This window comes from Aspergillus sclerotioniger, assembly GCF_003184525.1.
Source record: "Aspergillus sclerotioniger CBS 115572 chromosome Unknown BO94scaffold_49, whole genome shotgun sequence".
Classification (NCBI taxonomy): Eukaryota; Fungi; Ascomycota; class Eurotiomycetes; order Eurotiales; family Aspergillaceae; genus Aspergillus; species Aspergillus sclerotioniger.
The window spans coordinates 92,376-108,121 of NW_020291039.1; the positions used below are offsets into that span (position 1 = coordinate 92,376).

General features: G+C 54.7%; 8 protein-coding genes across 8 annotated transcripts; 3 read left to right on the plus strand and 5 right to left on the minus strand.

Moving 5' to 3' along the window:
* Nucleotides 1–453: 453 nt before the first annotated feature.
* Nucleotides 454–1,604, minus strand: BO94DRAFT_612302 (NAD(P)H-quinone oxidoreductase; the record flags this gene model as incomplete). Its single annotated transcript, XM_025616663.1, has 4 exons — nt 454–1,083; nt 1,132–1,218; nt 1,266–1,321; nt 1,367–1,604. 4 exons carry the CDS (start codon nt 1,602–1,604, stop codon nt 454–456), a joined length of 1,011 nt encoding a protein of 336 aa, XP_025461822.1.
* A 395-nt stretch (nt 1,605–1,999) lies between these two features.
* On the plus strand, nt 2,000–2,986 carry BO94DRAFT_612306 (arad-like aldolase/epimerase). The gene is made up of 2 exons (XM_025616664.1): nt 2,000–2,266; nt 2,328–2,986. Exons 1-2 carry the CDS (start codon nt 2,011–2,013, stop codon nt 2,945–2,947), a joined length of 876 nt encoding a protein of 291 aa, XP_025461823.1. The 5' UTR covers nt 2,000–2,010; the 3' UTR covers nt 2,948–2,986.
* Nucleotides 2,987–3,055: 69 nt separating this feature from the next.
* BO94DRAFT_540520 (fungal specific transcription factor domain-containing protein) lies at nt 3,056–5,526 on the minus strand. The gene is made up of 2 exons (XM_025612932.1): nt 3,351–5,526; nt 3,056–3,307 (listed from the first exon to the last, which is right to left on the minus strand). Exons 1-2 carry the CDS (start codon nt 5,200–5,202, stop codon nt 3,093–3,095), a joined length of 2,067 nt encoding a protein of 688 aa, XP_025461824.1. The 5' UTR covers nt 5,203–5,526; the 3' UTR covers nt 3,056–3,092.
* A 526-nt stretch (nt 5,527–6,052) lies between these two features.
* Nucleotides 6,053–7,174, plus strand: BO94DRAFT_540522 (mitochondrial carrier). The gene is made up of 2 exons (XM_025612933.1): nt 6,053–6,574; nt 6,624–7,174. Exons 1-2 carry the CDS (start codon nt 6,408–6,410, stop codon nt 7,081–7,083), a joined length of 627 nt encoding a protein of 208 aa, XP_025461825.1. The 5' UTR covers nt 6,053–6,407; the 3' UTR covers nt 7,084–7,174.
* Nucleotides 6,731–8,223, minus strand: BO94DRAFT_628952 (NAD(P)-binding protein). Its single transcript, XM_025617521.1, has 3 exons — nt 7,965–8,223; nt 7,549–7,915; nt 6,731–7,502 (listed from the first exon to the last, which is right to left on the minus strand). Exons 1-3 carry the CDS (start codon nt 8,191–8,193, stop codon nt 7,139–7,141), a joined length of 960 nt encoding a protein of 319 aa, XP_025461826.1. The 5' UTR covers nt 8,194–8,223; the 3' UTR covers nt 6,731–7,138.
* Nucleotides 8,224–8,557: 334 nt separating this feature from the next.
* Nucleotides 8,558–9,457, minus strand: BO94DRAFT_551362 (amidohydrolase 2; the record flags this gene model as incomplete). Its single annotated transcript, XM_025613541.1, has 1 exon — nt 8,558–9,457. One exon carries the CDS (start codon nt 9,455–9,457, stop codon nt 8,558–8,560), a length of 900 nt encoding a protein of 299 aa, XP_025461827.1.
* Nucleotides 9,458–9,920: 463 nt separating this feature from the next.
* BO94DRAFT_310545 (MFS general substrate transporter) lies at nt 9,921–11,964 on the plus strand. Its single transcript, XM_025606819.1, has 4 exons — nt 9,921–10,597; nt 10,644–10,790; nt 10,840–11,570; nt 11,621–11,964. Exons 1-4 carry the CDS (start codon nt 10,225–10,227, stop codon nt 11,810–11,812), a joined length of 1,443 nt encoding a protein of 480 aa, XP_025461828.1. The 5' UTR covers nt 9,921–10,224; the 3' UTR covers nt 11,813–11,964.
* On the minus strand, nt 11,824–13,206 carry BO94DRAFT_540524 (6-phosphogluconate dehydrogenase C-terminal domain-like protein). The gene is made up of 3 exons (XM_025612934.1): nt 13,067–13,206; nt 12,300–12,992; nt 11,824–12,243 (listed from the first exon to the last, which is right to left on the minus strand). Exons 1-3 carry the CDS (start codon nt 13,183–13,185, stop codon nt 12,099–12,101), a joined length of 957 nt encoding a protein of 318 aa, XP_025461829.1. The 5' UTR covers nt 13,186–13,206; the 3' UTR covers nt 11,824–12,098.
* Nucleotides 13,207–15,746: the final 2,540 nt, after the last annotated feature.

The window sequence follows — 15,746 nt, forward strand, 5'->3', positions numbered from 1 at the left end:
TGGCTTTGGAATTCATCGATCGACGTATGGAAGAGCCATGAATCTGGTTTTAGCGATACAACAAGGGGTTTTTTTTATTATAGGACCTACTATGATTGTAAACATGATACTATGACGTACCACGTATTTCATCCTGCGTTAAAGGGCTCTGGATGTTACAAGCTTACGTGCCTTGTTACCAGTGTATAACGGTACTCTTTAATGGCATTAGTCTCCCAGGTATAGTTGAGAAAGACTTTCATCTATTGCTTCGAATTCGGACGAAGCTCCTGTGGCGTATATGCTCTTCGGTACCGTAGTTCACCTTCACGGCCTGTTGCATATTGACCGTGTGTATTTGATTTCCATGACTATATGTTCTTTTTGTTTCTGTTGCCGCTTATTTTCATACGTTTAGTTCATATATCTACGCTACGAGGATCGCAATGTGATGAAATCTCATATTCAGACAAGCTAAGTCTCATTAACCACACAAATAATCTTCCCCGCGTTGACATTTGACTCCAACCGCTTATGGGCATCGGTCACCTGGGTCCACGAATACACCTTGTCGACCGTTGTCTTCACCTCCCCAGTCTTAATATGAGGAAGGATCTTCTCAGCGAACAAATCTCGCAGTTGGCCTTGATAGTCAGCAGATCTGGTTCTTAACGTCGTTGCCAAGAGCCAAATCCGCTTGTTGAGCAACGCGCGCAGATCAAAGTCATCCACCTTGCTGCCACTAAGTGCTGCCACCAGCACCATCCGGGAGTCCATGGCTGCCGAGGCCATGTTCTGGTGGAAATAGTCTCTTCCTACTAGGTCAATGATCAGGTCCACGCCTTTGCCATTCGTCTCCCTCTTGATCACCTCCGCAAAGTCCTCTCCCGAGCGATAATTGACTGCAAAATCGGCCCCGAGGGAACGACACAGGTCGCACTTTTGGTCACTTCCGGCGGTGGTGAAGATCTGGTATGCACCGCCGACCTTGGCAATCTGGATGGCGGATTGGCCGACTCCAGAGGCGCCGGCGTGGATGAGCACCGACTGGCCGGGCTGGAGGTTACCCACCAGGTGAATGGCCTGGATGGCAGTGAAAGAAGTCTGGTTTTTGTTAACATGTTTCTCTGGCACAGAGTAAACGAGTCATACCTCGGGAATACCGGCTGCTTCTTCGAAAGACAGAGTTGAGGGCAGATGCACGAGCATCTTCTCCGAGACTGCAATCTTCTGCGCATACTGTTCCATTGTCAATCGATGTCTATGATGGGAAAGAACAGACATACTGCTCCTCCATATGCAAGTCCAAACACCTTATCGCCCATCTGGAAATCATCCGAGCCTACTTTCTCAGCAAAAATCTCTACCAATGACATGATAGACGTACAGTCTGGCCCCTTCTCCTCGACAATCCCACTAAACTCCACGCCCATGATCTTCCCCGACTCCGGCAACAACGGATACGGATAGCGATCTTCCCTCTGCATAATGTCCATTCGATTCAATCCAAAGGCCTTGATGCGGACCAGCACGCGATTCCCCACCGGAACTGGGTCCGGGATCCCGTCCTCGATAAAGAGGGCATCTGCATCCCCTTTGCCGTTTTTGACTCCTACAGCCTTCATGTCGGTTATTGTTTGAATGCTGCGGAATGAAGGTATGGTTGGATCGGACAAACCGGCGCGAGGGGGGAATGATATGGTGTACGCGATGGATCGCCTTATTCCCCGCTGACATCACATGCGGGGATGCCACCACGGGGCAAGGCCATTGAGTTGCGACGGGCGGATGCCAGGCTCCGTCGACGGAGATCGACTCTCCGTGCCTGTTACTGTCCGTCTATCCGATGCGATGGCCACCACGGGTTCGATACCTTTGCATTTGACCCACTGGCAGGTTATAAAATACAAGATCTCAGGATCCATCAATCGAACTGTCCAAACCCTATCCCGGTATTACCTTGACCAATCCCAACAATCTTCCCTTTACCACGACTATACATTCAGATCTACACTCAAACAACCACCCACCATGACCACCACCACCGAAACCACAACCCAAACCAACCCGAACAATGGCACCCCCTCCCAATTCTTCGACGAAGTGCACTTCCTCGGCGACAAAGAAGGCAAAGTGGTAATCCGCTCCCCTCCCACCTTCACCACCGCCGAAGAATCGCGCGAATACCAGAAACAGCATCTAGCAGCAGCCTTTCGAGTCTTCGCCAAACAGGGTTTCGACGAGGGCGTAGCAGGCCACATCTCCCTCCGCGATCCCCTCAATCCCCGTAACCCCCACCTCCCTTACCCCATCCCCCCCAAACCCCAACGCCAAACTAACATCTACAGACCACTTCTGGATCAACCCCCTAAGCACACACTTCTCCCTCATCCGCGTCTCAGACCTCGTCCTCGTCAACGAACACGGCCAAGTCCTCCCCGGCGGCGCGCAATCCCCCATCAACGGCCCCGCATTCGCCATCCACAGCGAAATCCACAAAGCGCGTCCGGACCTCAACGCAGCATGCCACGCGCACTCCGTCTACGGGAAAGCATTCAGTTGCTTCGCCCGTCCCATCGAAATGCTATACCAGGATGCGTTACGCTTTTACAACGATCTCGCCGTGTATCCGCGGTACGGAGGGACGGTTCTCTCCACGGAAGAAGGGGCTCGGATTGCCAAGGCATTGGGCCCGACGTGTCGGAGCGTGATATTGCAGAATCATGGGATGATTACCTGTGGGAAGACGGTCGATGAGGCTGCGTTTTTGTTCATTGCGTTGGATAGATGTTGTCATGCGCAGATGATGGCGAATGCGGCGGCTGGGCCCGGGTGGGAAAAGGTGTTTATTAATCGGGAGGAGGCGGAGTTGACGCATAGGAAGAGTGGGAATTCAAGTAAGATGTGGTTGGCGTTTCAGCCGTATTTTGATCAGGTGGTTAGGGAGGATCCTGCTGTATTGGAGTGAGTTATGCTTCTGGGGTGGTGGGTTTGGGGGAGGGGGGAGGTATGATGATGGATAGTTTACGTGGGTATTTAGTTTTATGGATTTTAGGAATGACGATTGTTCTAGAGTGAAAGAAAGGTCTATTTGATAGGGTATGGATGTACAGTTAGTAAGGAACAACACTATTGAAGATCGATGAGATGGACACGTCCGGCTCGTTCATGAACCCGAACAGCAGATCCAGATCTTGGTTGAAGTCTTGGAACCCGGAGAGCTGGTTGTCGTGGTCGAGGCGGCGCGGGCTGAAGTCGAGGCCCGGGAATGTTTGGAAGTCTAGGTTGATGTCCACCTGGAAGGGGTCTTGGATGGTAGGGTCGCAGCCTGGTTTGTTAGCAAATTTCAGGTTTTATATTGGGATGCGTACCCGTTTGGATGGACATGCCGTTGGCCTCCATCAGCCGGCGGATAATCTTCGATGGCGCCGACACTCCGCAGTTGGGGATTGCCAGCTCGTCTAGACAGCGCAGACAGACTGTCAATGGAGACGAGGCTTCTTTGCGTCGTGTACTTTCCCGGATGGCCGGATTGCGTGCATGAATGGTGCAAGCTACATACACCGCGTAGCTGAGCATGTAGTTCGCCCGCCGTAGCGAATAGCCGGAGCGATACGCCAACGCCAGGCTCGTGATGTTGCGGGCAGCTGTGATGCAGCGTTCCCAGGAGTCCGCCGGCGGATCCTCGGCGCGCAAATGCCCACTGCCCATGAACGGGCGATGTAGCAAGATGATGAGCGCGTTGTAGGTGGTCAGAAGGATGATGACATTGGGCGCGACGACAGCTGGTGGAGACCGGCCATCATCCGCCCAGGGCTCGAATTGCAGCTCCACTGGTAGTTTCCGGTACCACGTCGCTAGCCGGCGGTCGATCAGCTCCAGGTACTTGCGCGTCTTGCTCCCAGTGGCACCAGCCATGTAGAAGCGATCGATGATGCTCGTCATGATCTTGGACAATGAGCACAATTGTTGAAAAACGGTCACGGAATAGATGCGCGTAGGGACATTAGAGCGGATCTGGCTCTCCGGCTTCTGGGGATCGACATATGGCATCCACAGCTCATTCTCTTCAAAAGTATCCATAAAGACTCGCGATACATGGGCATCACGCAGCTGAATGGTAAAGGGACGCCCAAAGTACAAGCTCTGCAGTTTGTCGCATATGAAAGCTGCCCAGAAGACACGACGACGGACCTCGATATCCTCCGCACTGGCAGCAACCTCCTTGCAGTCGAGATGCAACCCCATGTCGTACACCATGCGCAGGGCAAACCCCGTGTACAACCAACCTTTTGAGGTCTGTCCTCGGGCGTTGAAAGTGCTGCCGAGCATGATCAACCCGGCGATAGTGGGAATGCTAGAATGTGTCAAGAGTGACTGCTCAGCCAGCAATTGGTCACACCGGTCGAAAAACTGTTTCCCAGCAGACTCGGGCCGTCGAGGATCTTCCCGCACCTCGAGCCGTTCTGAAAACTTACTCGAACAGGCAAAGACGGCGCTAAGCAGAAACTCCGAGCAGTACGGCCCACCGGTGACCAGATCTCGCATGAATGCTGGGCGATAGGTCAGCAGGAACGTGTGATGCTGGCGGTTCCAGTGCAGGTCAAGCAGATGCAAGGCCAACTCGGACGGGATCCCCCCTATGGTCACTAGATGACGCAGGTCAGGCTCGCGTTGGCGCTGTAGGGCTGCCTCGGCAATGAGTTGATACCGATCCGGTTCAGCAGCCGATCGCGGGTTGGCGCCGTCAACAAGGCCGACGGGGCTCCGGGCATGCAACGCCGACGACGGGCCAAATATACCGACTGTACCGCATTCATCGCGGGATAGAAAGGTGGTGGGGTCGTATTCCTCGTCCTCGGAGGTGGTATCATTCAAGTCATTGGGTGTGCTGGACAGGGTCGAGCCGTTGTATGCATCACTGGCCTGGGCCGGCTGGGCCGGGATGTTGGTGGAACTGGGGCCAGTCAAGGCCGGCGGCAATTCCAGGAACCCATCCTTGACCTGGATCGAGTCTAGAATGCCATCCCGGGCATTAGGCTCCGCATTCTTCAAGGCAATGATGACGTTCTCAGCCGCACGCCTCTGACGATGAGCCGCGTTGATGAGGGCTCTGGATGGCCTATGGCAGGTCAGACCGGCGTGGCATGATCTGGCCAGCCACGGATAACGAGACGTACCTCTGCCGGGGTGGGTCGACGACATAGACACATTGTCGATCATGGCGCTGGCACGAGCCACAGACGGGTTTCACATTGTCACAGCGGATCTTGCGAACGCGACAGAATTGACAGGCCCGGGGTGTGGTCGGAGGAGATTGGCGTTTAGGACTCATGGCCGTACATGCCGACAGCACGGAGAATTGCCAGTGTAAGATTGAGGGGGCTGATGAGAGGCCACGACGGTTAATTCAGAAGCCGCAGGCGGGCGATCCGGGGGAGCCAAGAGCAACTAGTCGGGGCACGGCCAGCATGACGCAGCATCCGATCTGAGTCTGCGGGGAAGGCGGCGGCTATGCCTAGTAGTACATACTATGAACTAGCATCGATGCAGTCCTCGGTTAGAAAGCTTGAAGCACGGGAGTTGTAGGATGGGATGTCTTTCCTGTTTCGGACGAGGCATGCTCTTCTGACTAATCCGGTATCCGCATTGCTGATTGGCCATACGGTCACAGGACACGGACACGCAGTCCTGGCTCAATAGGGACTAGCGCCACGGAGCATTTCGCTCCGTCGGATCCCGTGATGTCATGGCTGCCCGCATCAACATTCAACCACAACAATCTCTCCACTTGGTGACGGGTAGGTTCCGATCAATTCGGACGTCCGATTGAGAATGGAGCACTAGAATGGCTCGCATATGCCTCGTCGGTAGGAAGCAGCGCCTGTCTGCTCTGTGAGATGCAGACTATCTCGCCTTGCCCGGAGCACAACTCCCCGTGGCAGCGCGTCAACAAAGTCGCATTCCTCAGTACGACAAGTATAGCTCAAATAACCAGTATAGCTCGAATTGTGCGACCATGACACTTTCAAGACGGCATTCGGCATTGTCAAACCATCGCCATGGCCACAAAGCAACTCGCGACCGCTCAAGATGAGCGACACCACACTCCTAATCAGAAGGTAGACATTCTACCTATTTCCATTCAACGCTAACTTATCAGGGGCAACGCATTTCCCCAGCCGTCTCCCTCCTGGCAGGAGGCATGGCCGGGGGAGCAGAGGCAGCAACAACGGCATGTTCCAACCCCCGGCTCGCCCTGCATCTCTAACGCCCTGCAGTACCCTTTCGAATTCGCCAAAACGCGTCTGCAGCTCGGAGGGAACACCGGTAGTACGAAGAATCCCTTTCAGCTCATTCGTCAGGTCATCGCCGCGGAGGGGATCGGAGGAATATACACTGGTTGCTCGAGTCTGGTTGTGGGAACCATGCTGAAGGCGGGGGTGCGGTTTCTGTGTTTCGATTCCATCAAGAACCAGCTGGTGGATGATGCAGGCCGAATGTCAACTGCCAATGGCATCCTTGCAGGCATGGTTGCTGGCGGGTTTGAGAGTGTCCTTGCTGTGACGCCTACGGAGAGGATCAAGACTGCTCTGTAGGTGTTCTAATGCTATCCGCGTGATCCATGGCTAATTCGAGGCTAGGATTGACGATGCGAAACGTCCTCGGAAAGCACGCGGCGCCGTTCATGGAGCATATATGCTGGTATCTCAACAAGGCGTTCGTGGGCTCTATCGCGGCGTGGTCCCTACAACGGTGAAGCAGTCTGCCACCTCCGCAGTGCGCATGGGGTCCTACAACATGCTCAAAGAAACATTCAAGGAGCGGTCCATCCCGGTCAACGGGGCTACCACCTTCTTCATGGGCTCAATAGCCGGCACCATCACCGTCTACGCGACGCAGCCGTTTGACACGGTCAAGACCCGCGTCCAGGGGATGAGCCAGAAAGGCATGTCGGAAGCGGTGACGGAGCTGCTGCGCGAGGAGGGCATTCAGGGGTTCTGGCGAGGCAGCACTATGCGCCTTGGCCGGTTGGTATTGAGCGGTGGTATTGTGTTTTCCGCCTACGAGCAGTTCGCCTCGATACTTTCCAGTGCGACGTAGACTACAGCTGGGATCATCGATCATATACCTATTTGTTACATGCCCGTGCTCATTCTCAATGCTTAGCTGCACCCGCCTCGACCTGCTTCTGGACAGAGTCTTTCACCAGCTCAGACAACGTCGTCGTCTCCGTCACGCCGATGTCTTCATTGTCCCGACGCTCGTACAGAGTCCCTCCCTCCGTCCAAATGCGCCGCAGCGTGTACAGTGTAGCCTCGGGGGCACCCTTATCCCAGGCCTCCTTCTCAAACGCCCGCAGCTCATCCAGCGAGGTATATTCGACTGTCCAATCACTCGCGGTCTGGTTCTCAAAGAGCGTCAGGATCTCGGCCGGGGTCGTAGTAAACGAGTTGACTTTGAGTGCGCGGTTACGAGCAGCATCCCAGTGGGTCAGGGCATGGACGACGAATTTTCCGACACTATCTCGTCAGCATACTCCTTGGTTTCTTCATCGAGGCAACATACTCCGCACACGCGGTCAGACTGATCCGACCTTGTCCATCACCCAGCAACACAGCCTTCTTGGCGACCGCATCAAAGGTGCCCCCCTTGGCAAAGTTCGACCGGCCCAGGTAGAAGGGAAAGTCTGCATAAGGACCCGTCACGACGTAGGCATACTCGAGGTCACTGCGCACCTCCTTGAGGGCAGCGCGGACCTTGAGCTTCTGCTGGTGGGGCTTCTCGTGCTGCGAAGCGGGACTGTATTCAATATCCGTGCCATATTCCGAAGGTAGAAAGCGCTTGATGTGAGGAGTCTCGTTAGCTAGTTGAATAAGAGGGATCTGGGCTGCAATGGCGCCACGACCTAGGGCGGAGATGATGGTGTCGACGCCTGGTGCTGTTAGCATACCACAAACCGGGTGCAGCTGGGCGATGTATACCTCCATAGGCCTTGAGCACCTCATCGCGATTGGTAATATCGCCCACCAGGATATCAACACCCCTGTGGCGGAGTGCGTTGATCTCATCGGGCTTGTTGGTGAGGGTGTTGGGGCTGGTGAAGATGGAGATGCGGCCGAAGGAGTCTTGGGCGCTGACGATGGCGTCGGTGATGTATTGGCCGATGCTGCCGGTGGCACCGAAGATGAGGAGATTAGATTTGTGCGACATGATGGGTAGTCAGTACATGTATAGAACGTGGTGGATGGAGCTGGATGGGAGTGGAGGGTTGTTGCTTATAAACCCCGTCGGGTATGCGATACCCCGCCTGTCCGTCGGATCGGCCGATAAGATCGATGCTGCTCCCTTGGCTGTCTTTACTCGTTTGGACTGCTTCTCTGGGGTTACAGCTTGTTATGATACTATGATCTGATACAAAGAATAGCTTCAATAAAAAAAATGAGAAACGTCCTCTGTGATATTCTCGGGCAAACTTCTTTCGCTGGATATATAATGGAAGTATGAGTACATGACAGCCACTAGCACGCCATCCGCATCCACGTCAACCAAAAGACGTCATCTCCACCTCCAATCACTACTGAAATAGCCGAGCAGGGTTATTGACCCACAGGTTCTGCCAGGTTTCCTCGTCGGGGATCCATTCACGCAACGTCCGGATATGCTCGGTATCGTTAACCTCCCGGAAGCCCTCGACCTCCTCCAAACGCTGCTGGTCCGTCTTGCCCTTGCGCGTCACCCCCAGCTGCGTATGCGGCCAGTCCGTACCAAAGACAATCCGATCCGGACCTGCCGCGATCACAGCCTTTGCAATCGGCTCGATGGCCTGCATCCCGCTCGCGTGTCCGTGGTACAGACGCTCAAAGCCCGACACCTTCACCCACACCCTCTTTTCCCGGATCAGGCCCAGGAACGTGGCGAACTCGGGCGAATCCTCCTCCCCGGGGAACGTGCCCCCAAAATGATCGGCCACCATTTGGATCCGGGGATCCAAGTTGCGGATCGTGTCTGCCATGGCTGCCCACGCACTAATGGGGCAGAAGATCCCAATGGCCCATTCCAACCGGGCCAGCCGGTCGGCCAGGGCAGTCACCTTCTTGATGATGTCGCTGCCTCCACTCTGCTTGCCGTGGCCCCAGGCCATCTCGTGCAAACGGGCACCGCGCACTCCCGCCGCGTGTAACGCGTCGAGCTCTTGGTCTGTGATGGTGTAGGGGTCAATCGTCGCTAGGCCTCGCAGAGTGTACCCGGGCATCTGCTGCTGCTTGGAGAGGGTATCGACCAGAGGGGCCGGGGAGACGCCTTGCATAGAGGCGTGGACGATCACTATGTTCCGACAGCCCGTCACAGCCGTGGGATATTCGGCCATCTGGGCGGCTTTGGGACTATACGACCGCGGGACGGCATAAGGGAAGGTGTCGGGGTCAAAGACATGGATGTGCGTATCCCATGCATTGGCAGGGACGAGCTCAGCCATGGTGAGAATCAGGGTTAGATGAGTTGCGGTAGGCAGATGAGGGGAAGGGGTCAAGTTGCGGTGATTTGGGATTCGGCTGGAGGAACGGTGGTCGGTCAAAGACATGCATGCATGACTGGCATATATGTAATACCAGCTGACCTCGGATGGTTGCATCATTGGCTGGAGCTTGATGCTCCATTGCGCCTCGGACCGGCCACGGCCGTTGGCGGACCATCATCGTCCGTCAATCCACTGCTGGACCAAGGAGGATCAGCCCCCGTGGGGAACATCCCTGTCGGTAGGTCCCATGCGGAGGACTGGGGATCTGCAGTGGATAGTTGGGACTCGAGCTTGGGCATGGTAACGGTAGTGAAATGTGACAATATAGCCATACCCCAGATGGATTGACCTGTGCCATATGAGGCATCTAGGACTAGTCAAAGCCTGCAGCGAGCAAGGAAAAGCACCACAAGAATCTCCAAGCGATATACATGTCTCAAAAAGAATATGATAGGCTAACCCAACAGCATCCACTGGAAGAACGGGCGAGGCTATCGGTGACTTTGAATCACGAGGGTTAGGCGAGCCATGTAGCAGGAAGCATGACACGACAGAATCACTCGCTAAGCTCAGACCCAGAGAGCTGGCAGGCCCTAGTTTGCTCCCCCGCAGTTCTGGGGTACCCCATATGCCAAGATGACGCCAAGTGTGATGCAGCCATCTGGGTATAAACCTCCCTCGCTCTGGCTGGCTTTCGAGGACCATAGCCTTCCTGTCACACAATCATGACCATACTCACCACCATTGCCGCTCTCCCTAGGGAAATCGGGTCCACGTTGCGGATGAAGCCAGTCCAGGCCTTGATCTGGCTGGCTTGCTGGTCCTGCTGGACGTTGGGCTCTCTGCAATATTATGCCCTGCCGTTCACCCTCAGCAACGTGGCGGAAGCACTGAATGTCCCCCAGACAAATGTCTCCGAAGCCAACACCACCACGATGATCTCTCGAGCAGTCGGAGCCATCATCTTTGGCATTCTGTCCGACCAATACGGGCGGAAGATTCCCATGCTGATCGACCTGATTCTTATGTGCGGGTTCACCATTGCCACGGGCTTCTCCCAGACCTTCCCCCAGCTGATCGGGTTTCGCTTCTTATTTGGTGAGGACAACCAGGACATCATCCATAAATCCACTGACACCTTCAGGTGTTGCCTACGGCGGTACATATGGATTGGTCATGGCCACAGTCCTGGAAGCCGTTCCTGAAAAGGCCCGCGGCGTCGTCGCAGGATTCACCCAGCAAGGCTTCTCAGCCGGATACCTCTTCGCCTCCGGACTACATCTAGCCATGAGTAAGCTTCCACCCCAATCCAACACCATACCATACTTACACCTCCCCAGACCCCTACGGCTGGCGCTCCCTCTTCTGGCTCTGTGCAGGCCTCACCCTCCCCGTGGGCATCCTCCACGCCGTAACCCCCTACTACAGCGTCGCCTCTGCAGCCATCCCAGACGAAGAAACTACCCCCAGAGCAGCCCAAGACCCCCGCACAGCAGTAGGCGGGAACCTTCCCTTCCTCAAAAAGCTCACCTACGTGCTCCGCTACCACTACAAAGCCTTCATCTACGCCTGCTGCCTAACCTCCTGCCTGGCCACGATGGGCCACGGCACCATGGACCTCTACCCGACCTTTCTCGTCAGCCAACGCAAACTCAACATCGTCCAAGAAACCTGGGTGACTTGCATCCTCCAAATCGGAGGAATCCTGGGCGGTGTCGTCGGCGGATTCCTCTCCCACAAGTTAAGCGCGAAATGGGTCGCCGCGGGGGCCGGCCTCCTCGTTGCTCCCTGGCTCCCGCTCTGGGTTCTTCCGACAAGTTGGAATCTTCTCGCCCTGGGGGCGTTCTTTTTGCAATTCTTCTACGGCGCTGCGATTGGAAACCTGGGTAATCTACTCCAGCAATTATGTCCCCACCCTGGTATCAGAGCCGCCTTTACCGGCGTGGCGTATAATATCGGGAACGCGGTGTCGTCCGTCGCGCCTACGATCGAGACAGCTCTGGGAGAGAGGTTCCCGACCAAGGACGGATCACCGGATTATGCTCGTACGCAGATGATTCTGGTAGGGATTGTAAGTCATCTTACTCTTCTCAGATGGATATGATGCTAATGGTTGTATAGGTGATCTTCCTACTGGTACTCACCTTGACACTTATGCCTCTGAATCGATTGAATAAGAGCTGGGATCGAGAAGACCCGAATACTCGGATCCCTGGTTCGCATCCGGAGATGGAGGTTGATAAACCGGATGGTAAGGGACAGGAGGATGGGGAACGGGGTGGGTCGACTCATGTTGAGGATGTAAAGACTTAGTATAGTGTTTGGGTTCTTGTGCTGTAGTTATGGGTTAGGATTGATTTCTTGGGAACGATCTGTGGTTTGTTCTTAGGTTAGGGTATGGTGTTCAGGCGTTCGCATTGAAATAACATCGGATTTGATCTTATTTGGGTCTTTAGAAAAATGTTATCGTAGCGGCATATTCTGTCTTTCCTGGTTATGCAACTATGTCATTAGTGGTAATCTCGAAGAAGCAGATCAATTATCCCCAAATGCTAATCATATCCCATAATCCGACAAAATACCATATAAAGTACCCACTCTACTCCATCTTAACCTTCAAACTTCTATGCAAACTCCCCACCACATCCTCAACCGTCTGTCCTCGCTGTCTATCCCCCGGTTTCTCCCTCCCCAGGACCGGATCATTAGCCACAGATTGATACACCTGTGCCACAGCATAAAACCTATTCCACAGTCAACAACCACCCCACTCAAATATGGGTGGAAGAAGTGAACATACAAATCACTCTCAAACCCCCCGTCATCACGCATCGTATCCCCAATCTCCCTCATCTCCCTTACCCACCGATACGCCTTAGGTGGCATACCCACCAGTCCCTTCTCCGCCATCTGCAGTCCCGCGGGATTATACTCCTCCATTAACCCCTTCAGATCAGGCAACACACCTAGCGCATGCGCCGTCGTAAACGACTGAATAGCCAACGACGTATACCCCTTCGTCAACGAGGCAAAACACATTTTCAACCCGGTCGCTACACCGATTTCATCCGAGATGTGTTTCATATTGAGTGTATTTGATAATTCCTCGTCTGGTAATTTGACTGGTCCTGAGACGACCAGGCTGGGACATTTCCATGTCGGTTTATCAGGGGAGTTGTTTTCAGTAGGTGAAGGTCTCGGGGGTCCGCCGACAATCCCCCCATCGATGAATTGGAGATGCGGCCCCGCGGCTGAGATTAACGATGCGATTTCGCGTGCTGTTTTCGGGGAGACGGCGTTCAGATCGACTACATAGAGGGGCGTATCTCGAACTAAAGGTCTGGCGGAGGATGCGTCGACGATGCGACGGGCGGTTTCGAGTGCGTCGCGGGGAGGGACGATGGAGAGAAGACAGTCGCTTTGGTCGACGAGGTCCTGGAGGGAAGGGCGGAGTTCGATGCCGGATTCCCAGGCGCGGCGTTGGGTTGCGTCGCTGTGATGGTTTAGATCCAGCCCAGAAGGACAGACTTCGGCAGAAAGTATGTGCGGGGAGGGAATCGGGATTACCTCCGATCGGACGCATAGGTGAGCACGCGGTACTTGTGGGCGATAAGGAGCTGGGCGATGCCTAGGCCCATCTCTCCGATGGAGAGGATGCCGATGGCTTCGGGGAATGATGTGGACATTGTGATGATGGGTAGAAGGATGTATGGATGAAGAGATGAAGGTAGAGGAAGGATGGTGATGGTGGTGAGGGGGTTCTTGAATGAAGAGCAGGCGGGGCAGGGCTAGACATCCTGTCAGCCTATCGCGGCGTCTTATCCTCCGCTCGTGAATCGTGAATGGAGAGGTGGCACGGTCACGTCACGCAACTTCCGCCGATGGAGGACATATCTCTCATTCAACCCGGCAGCTATAGATAAGACCCGGATTACTGTCTCCCGCATCCAGGAAATCAAGTTGGTTGGGGCCACGGCATGCTGGTGTTGGAAGTCATCCGATCTGAAGTTGAAGATTAGATGGTCTCCTGATTGCGAATTGTTAGGTACGATGAGACGCGTAAGATATGGAAAGCGATGGTGTTTCATGACGAGTTGCGCGATCGTTAAGCTGTTATTTGATAGTGGGTCTAGATCCATCAACAGTATCTAATGCAAGATGCCCGGCCATGGATGGCATTGTGTTGACTCCGGTTGCTTCCCGGAGCTGCAGGGGCGAGGAAGGTGTAACCACGGACATGCACCAAGCAACCCTTGTACTAAGGGGTCTTGGTCAGTCACTGGCCACATGGCATGTCATGCCCTGGAACCGGTTCCTGAACCCGTCTCTCGCATACTTGATCCCCACCGCTAGTCGCAAGCAAATGTTTTTACCTCTGCCGATTGCCGTTCCACCATAGCATCTCCACACTGCCACGTTGGCGCGTCTATCGAGCACTTGGGATCATAAGGTAACGCCATCCGTGAGGTTGTCAGCCACTTGACATCATTCCCTCTGGTTGTCGGGATCGGTGCGGACAACATGACCTTCCCGAGTGCTTGACAGTCGGGACAGGTGAAATCGGCTGATGTATCCAGATCCCGAGGACCCGATTGATCGGGGTTTGCAAACTGGCATGTGCATCATGATATTAGGATGCCACGGTCGACGAGGCGCCAAATGGACCCTAGAGAGGCCAGTTGCTGTTGCCCTGCAAGCCCGGGAATCAGTCGACGAGGCCACTTTCCTCCCATCGCCATTGTTCACTTGATTGAAGCGAGTGAGAGGTATGAGTAAATGTCTGAGGTTAAAGGGTGGCCGATTTCCTATATATCTGGCTACTAAGAGGGCGGTTGCCGCAGGCTGATTCCGGTCACGCTTTTGCTGCCTCGGGAAACCTGCCACGATCGCAATTTCCATTAACCACATGGGCAGCATTTACGCAGTAACGATCAGAAAGGCAAGCCACTGCTGCGTTATGCCATCATTTACCAGGTTTCAATTCACGGGTGGCATCAGCCTAGACCTTGCTGAGCCCATGACTAGCCTAACGACATCCCAATACTATACGACCAATTGTCGGAGGAATACTCAGTGTCAAAGACACGCTCTTACCGCGGCAGCAGATCAAGAGATGGCTTGCAGATTAGAGATGAACCGCGCAGCTCGCATAGTTAACATCAGTTCAGGATGATGAATTCTCTACTCCGTATGCATGCGATTATCCCCGCTGCAGAAGGAGGCCTCATATGGCAGTGCAGTACCCTGCGGAGTAAGACGTCGCAACTGCCACCTCGCGTAGCTATACAATACATCAAGACAGCACAGACGGCTGGCGAACACACCCCATGTTATGATGACACGCAATTCCATTGGATTAGAAACCCCCTTGCATCCGGGCGACACGGCACCGGGGAGGCTGCATCGTGGCTAGTTGCTTTTTCTACCACGGTGATCCACCATAAAGCTAGCGATGCCATCCGGTCCTTGATAGTGGTGCCAAAAGCAACGACGTCCAACTATCGACCCGCGGAAGTGCAAACAGGGAACGAGGTGACTCGGTGGGGGGTATCACCGACGGAGTATCAATGCGCTGCGAATAGTCCCTGGAAGGAGTACCAAACGAGCAAGGTCGATCCCAGCACGGCCTCACCCAGTTGATCTTGAATTCTGCGACATGGGTGGTTTCGTTGCACCGCTAGCTTCCGCAGAACCCGTGCAGTTGCTGCTGCCTAGCTCGACATGCCATAGCTCCCATAGATACCGCTGCCATAGACCAGGGAATGGCAAGCTCGGCGTCGGATACATGTGCAGGACCGGATGATCTGCGAGGTGCGCGTCCGGCAATCACCCGCAACCAAGCCTCGCAGCTCTGCTCGAATAGCGCCGCCGATCCGACCGATCACTTGGCTACAGTGCGACACGATGATGCGGCCCTGTCGATCAACCCGGGGAGGGAATGCTCGAATGCCACGGCCACGCAACGAACTATGGCGATCTTGCATTCAATCCGTGTCCGTGCATCTGCCCGCTAGTTAGTCACAACTCGGACCTAGCAAGACGCGCCTAAGCCGAATCACGGTGGCGACGATGACAGTAGCAGTGGAAATTGAAATCCGATGGATTGACAGGATCAGCCGTGGATCAACCGTGGATGCTGGGATCCACTCGGACGGCGACGCGCAAACCATCGCAAGGGATTGCAGCCCACCATTGCTGTTAGCGGTGCAAAATCTTATCACTAGCGCCAGAGGGCCACGGCCCGGCT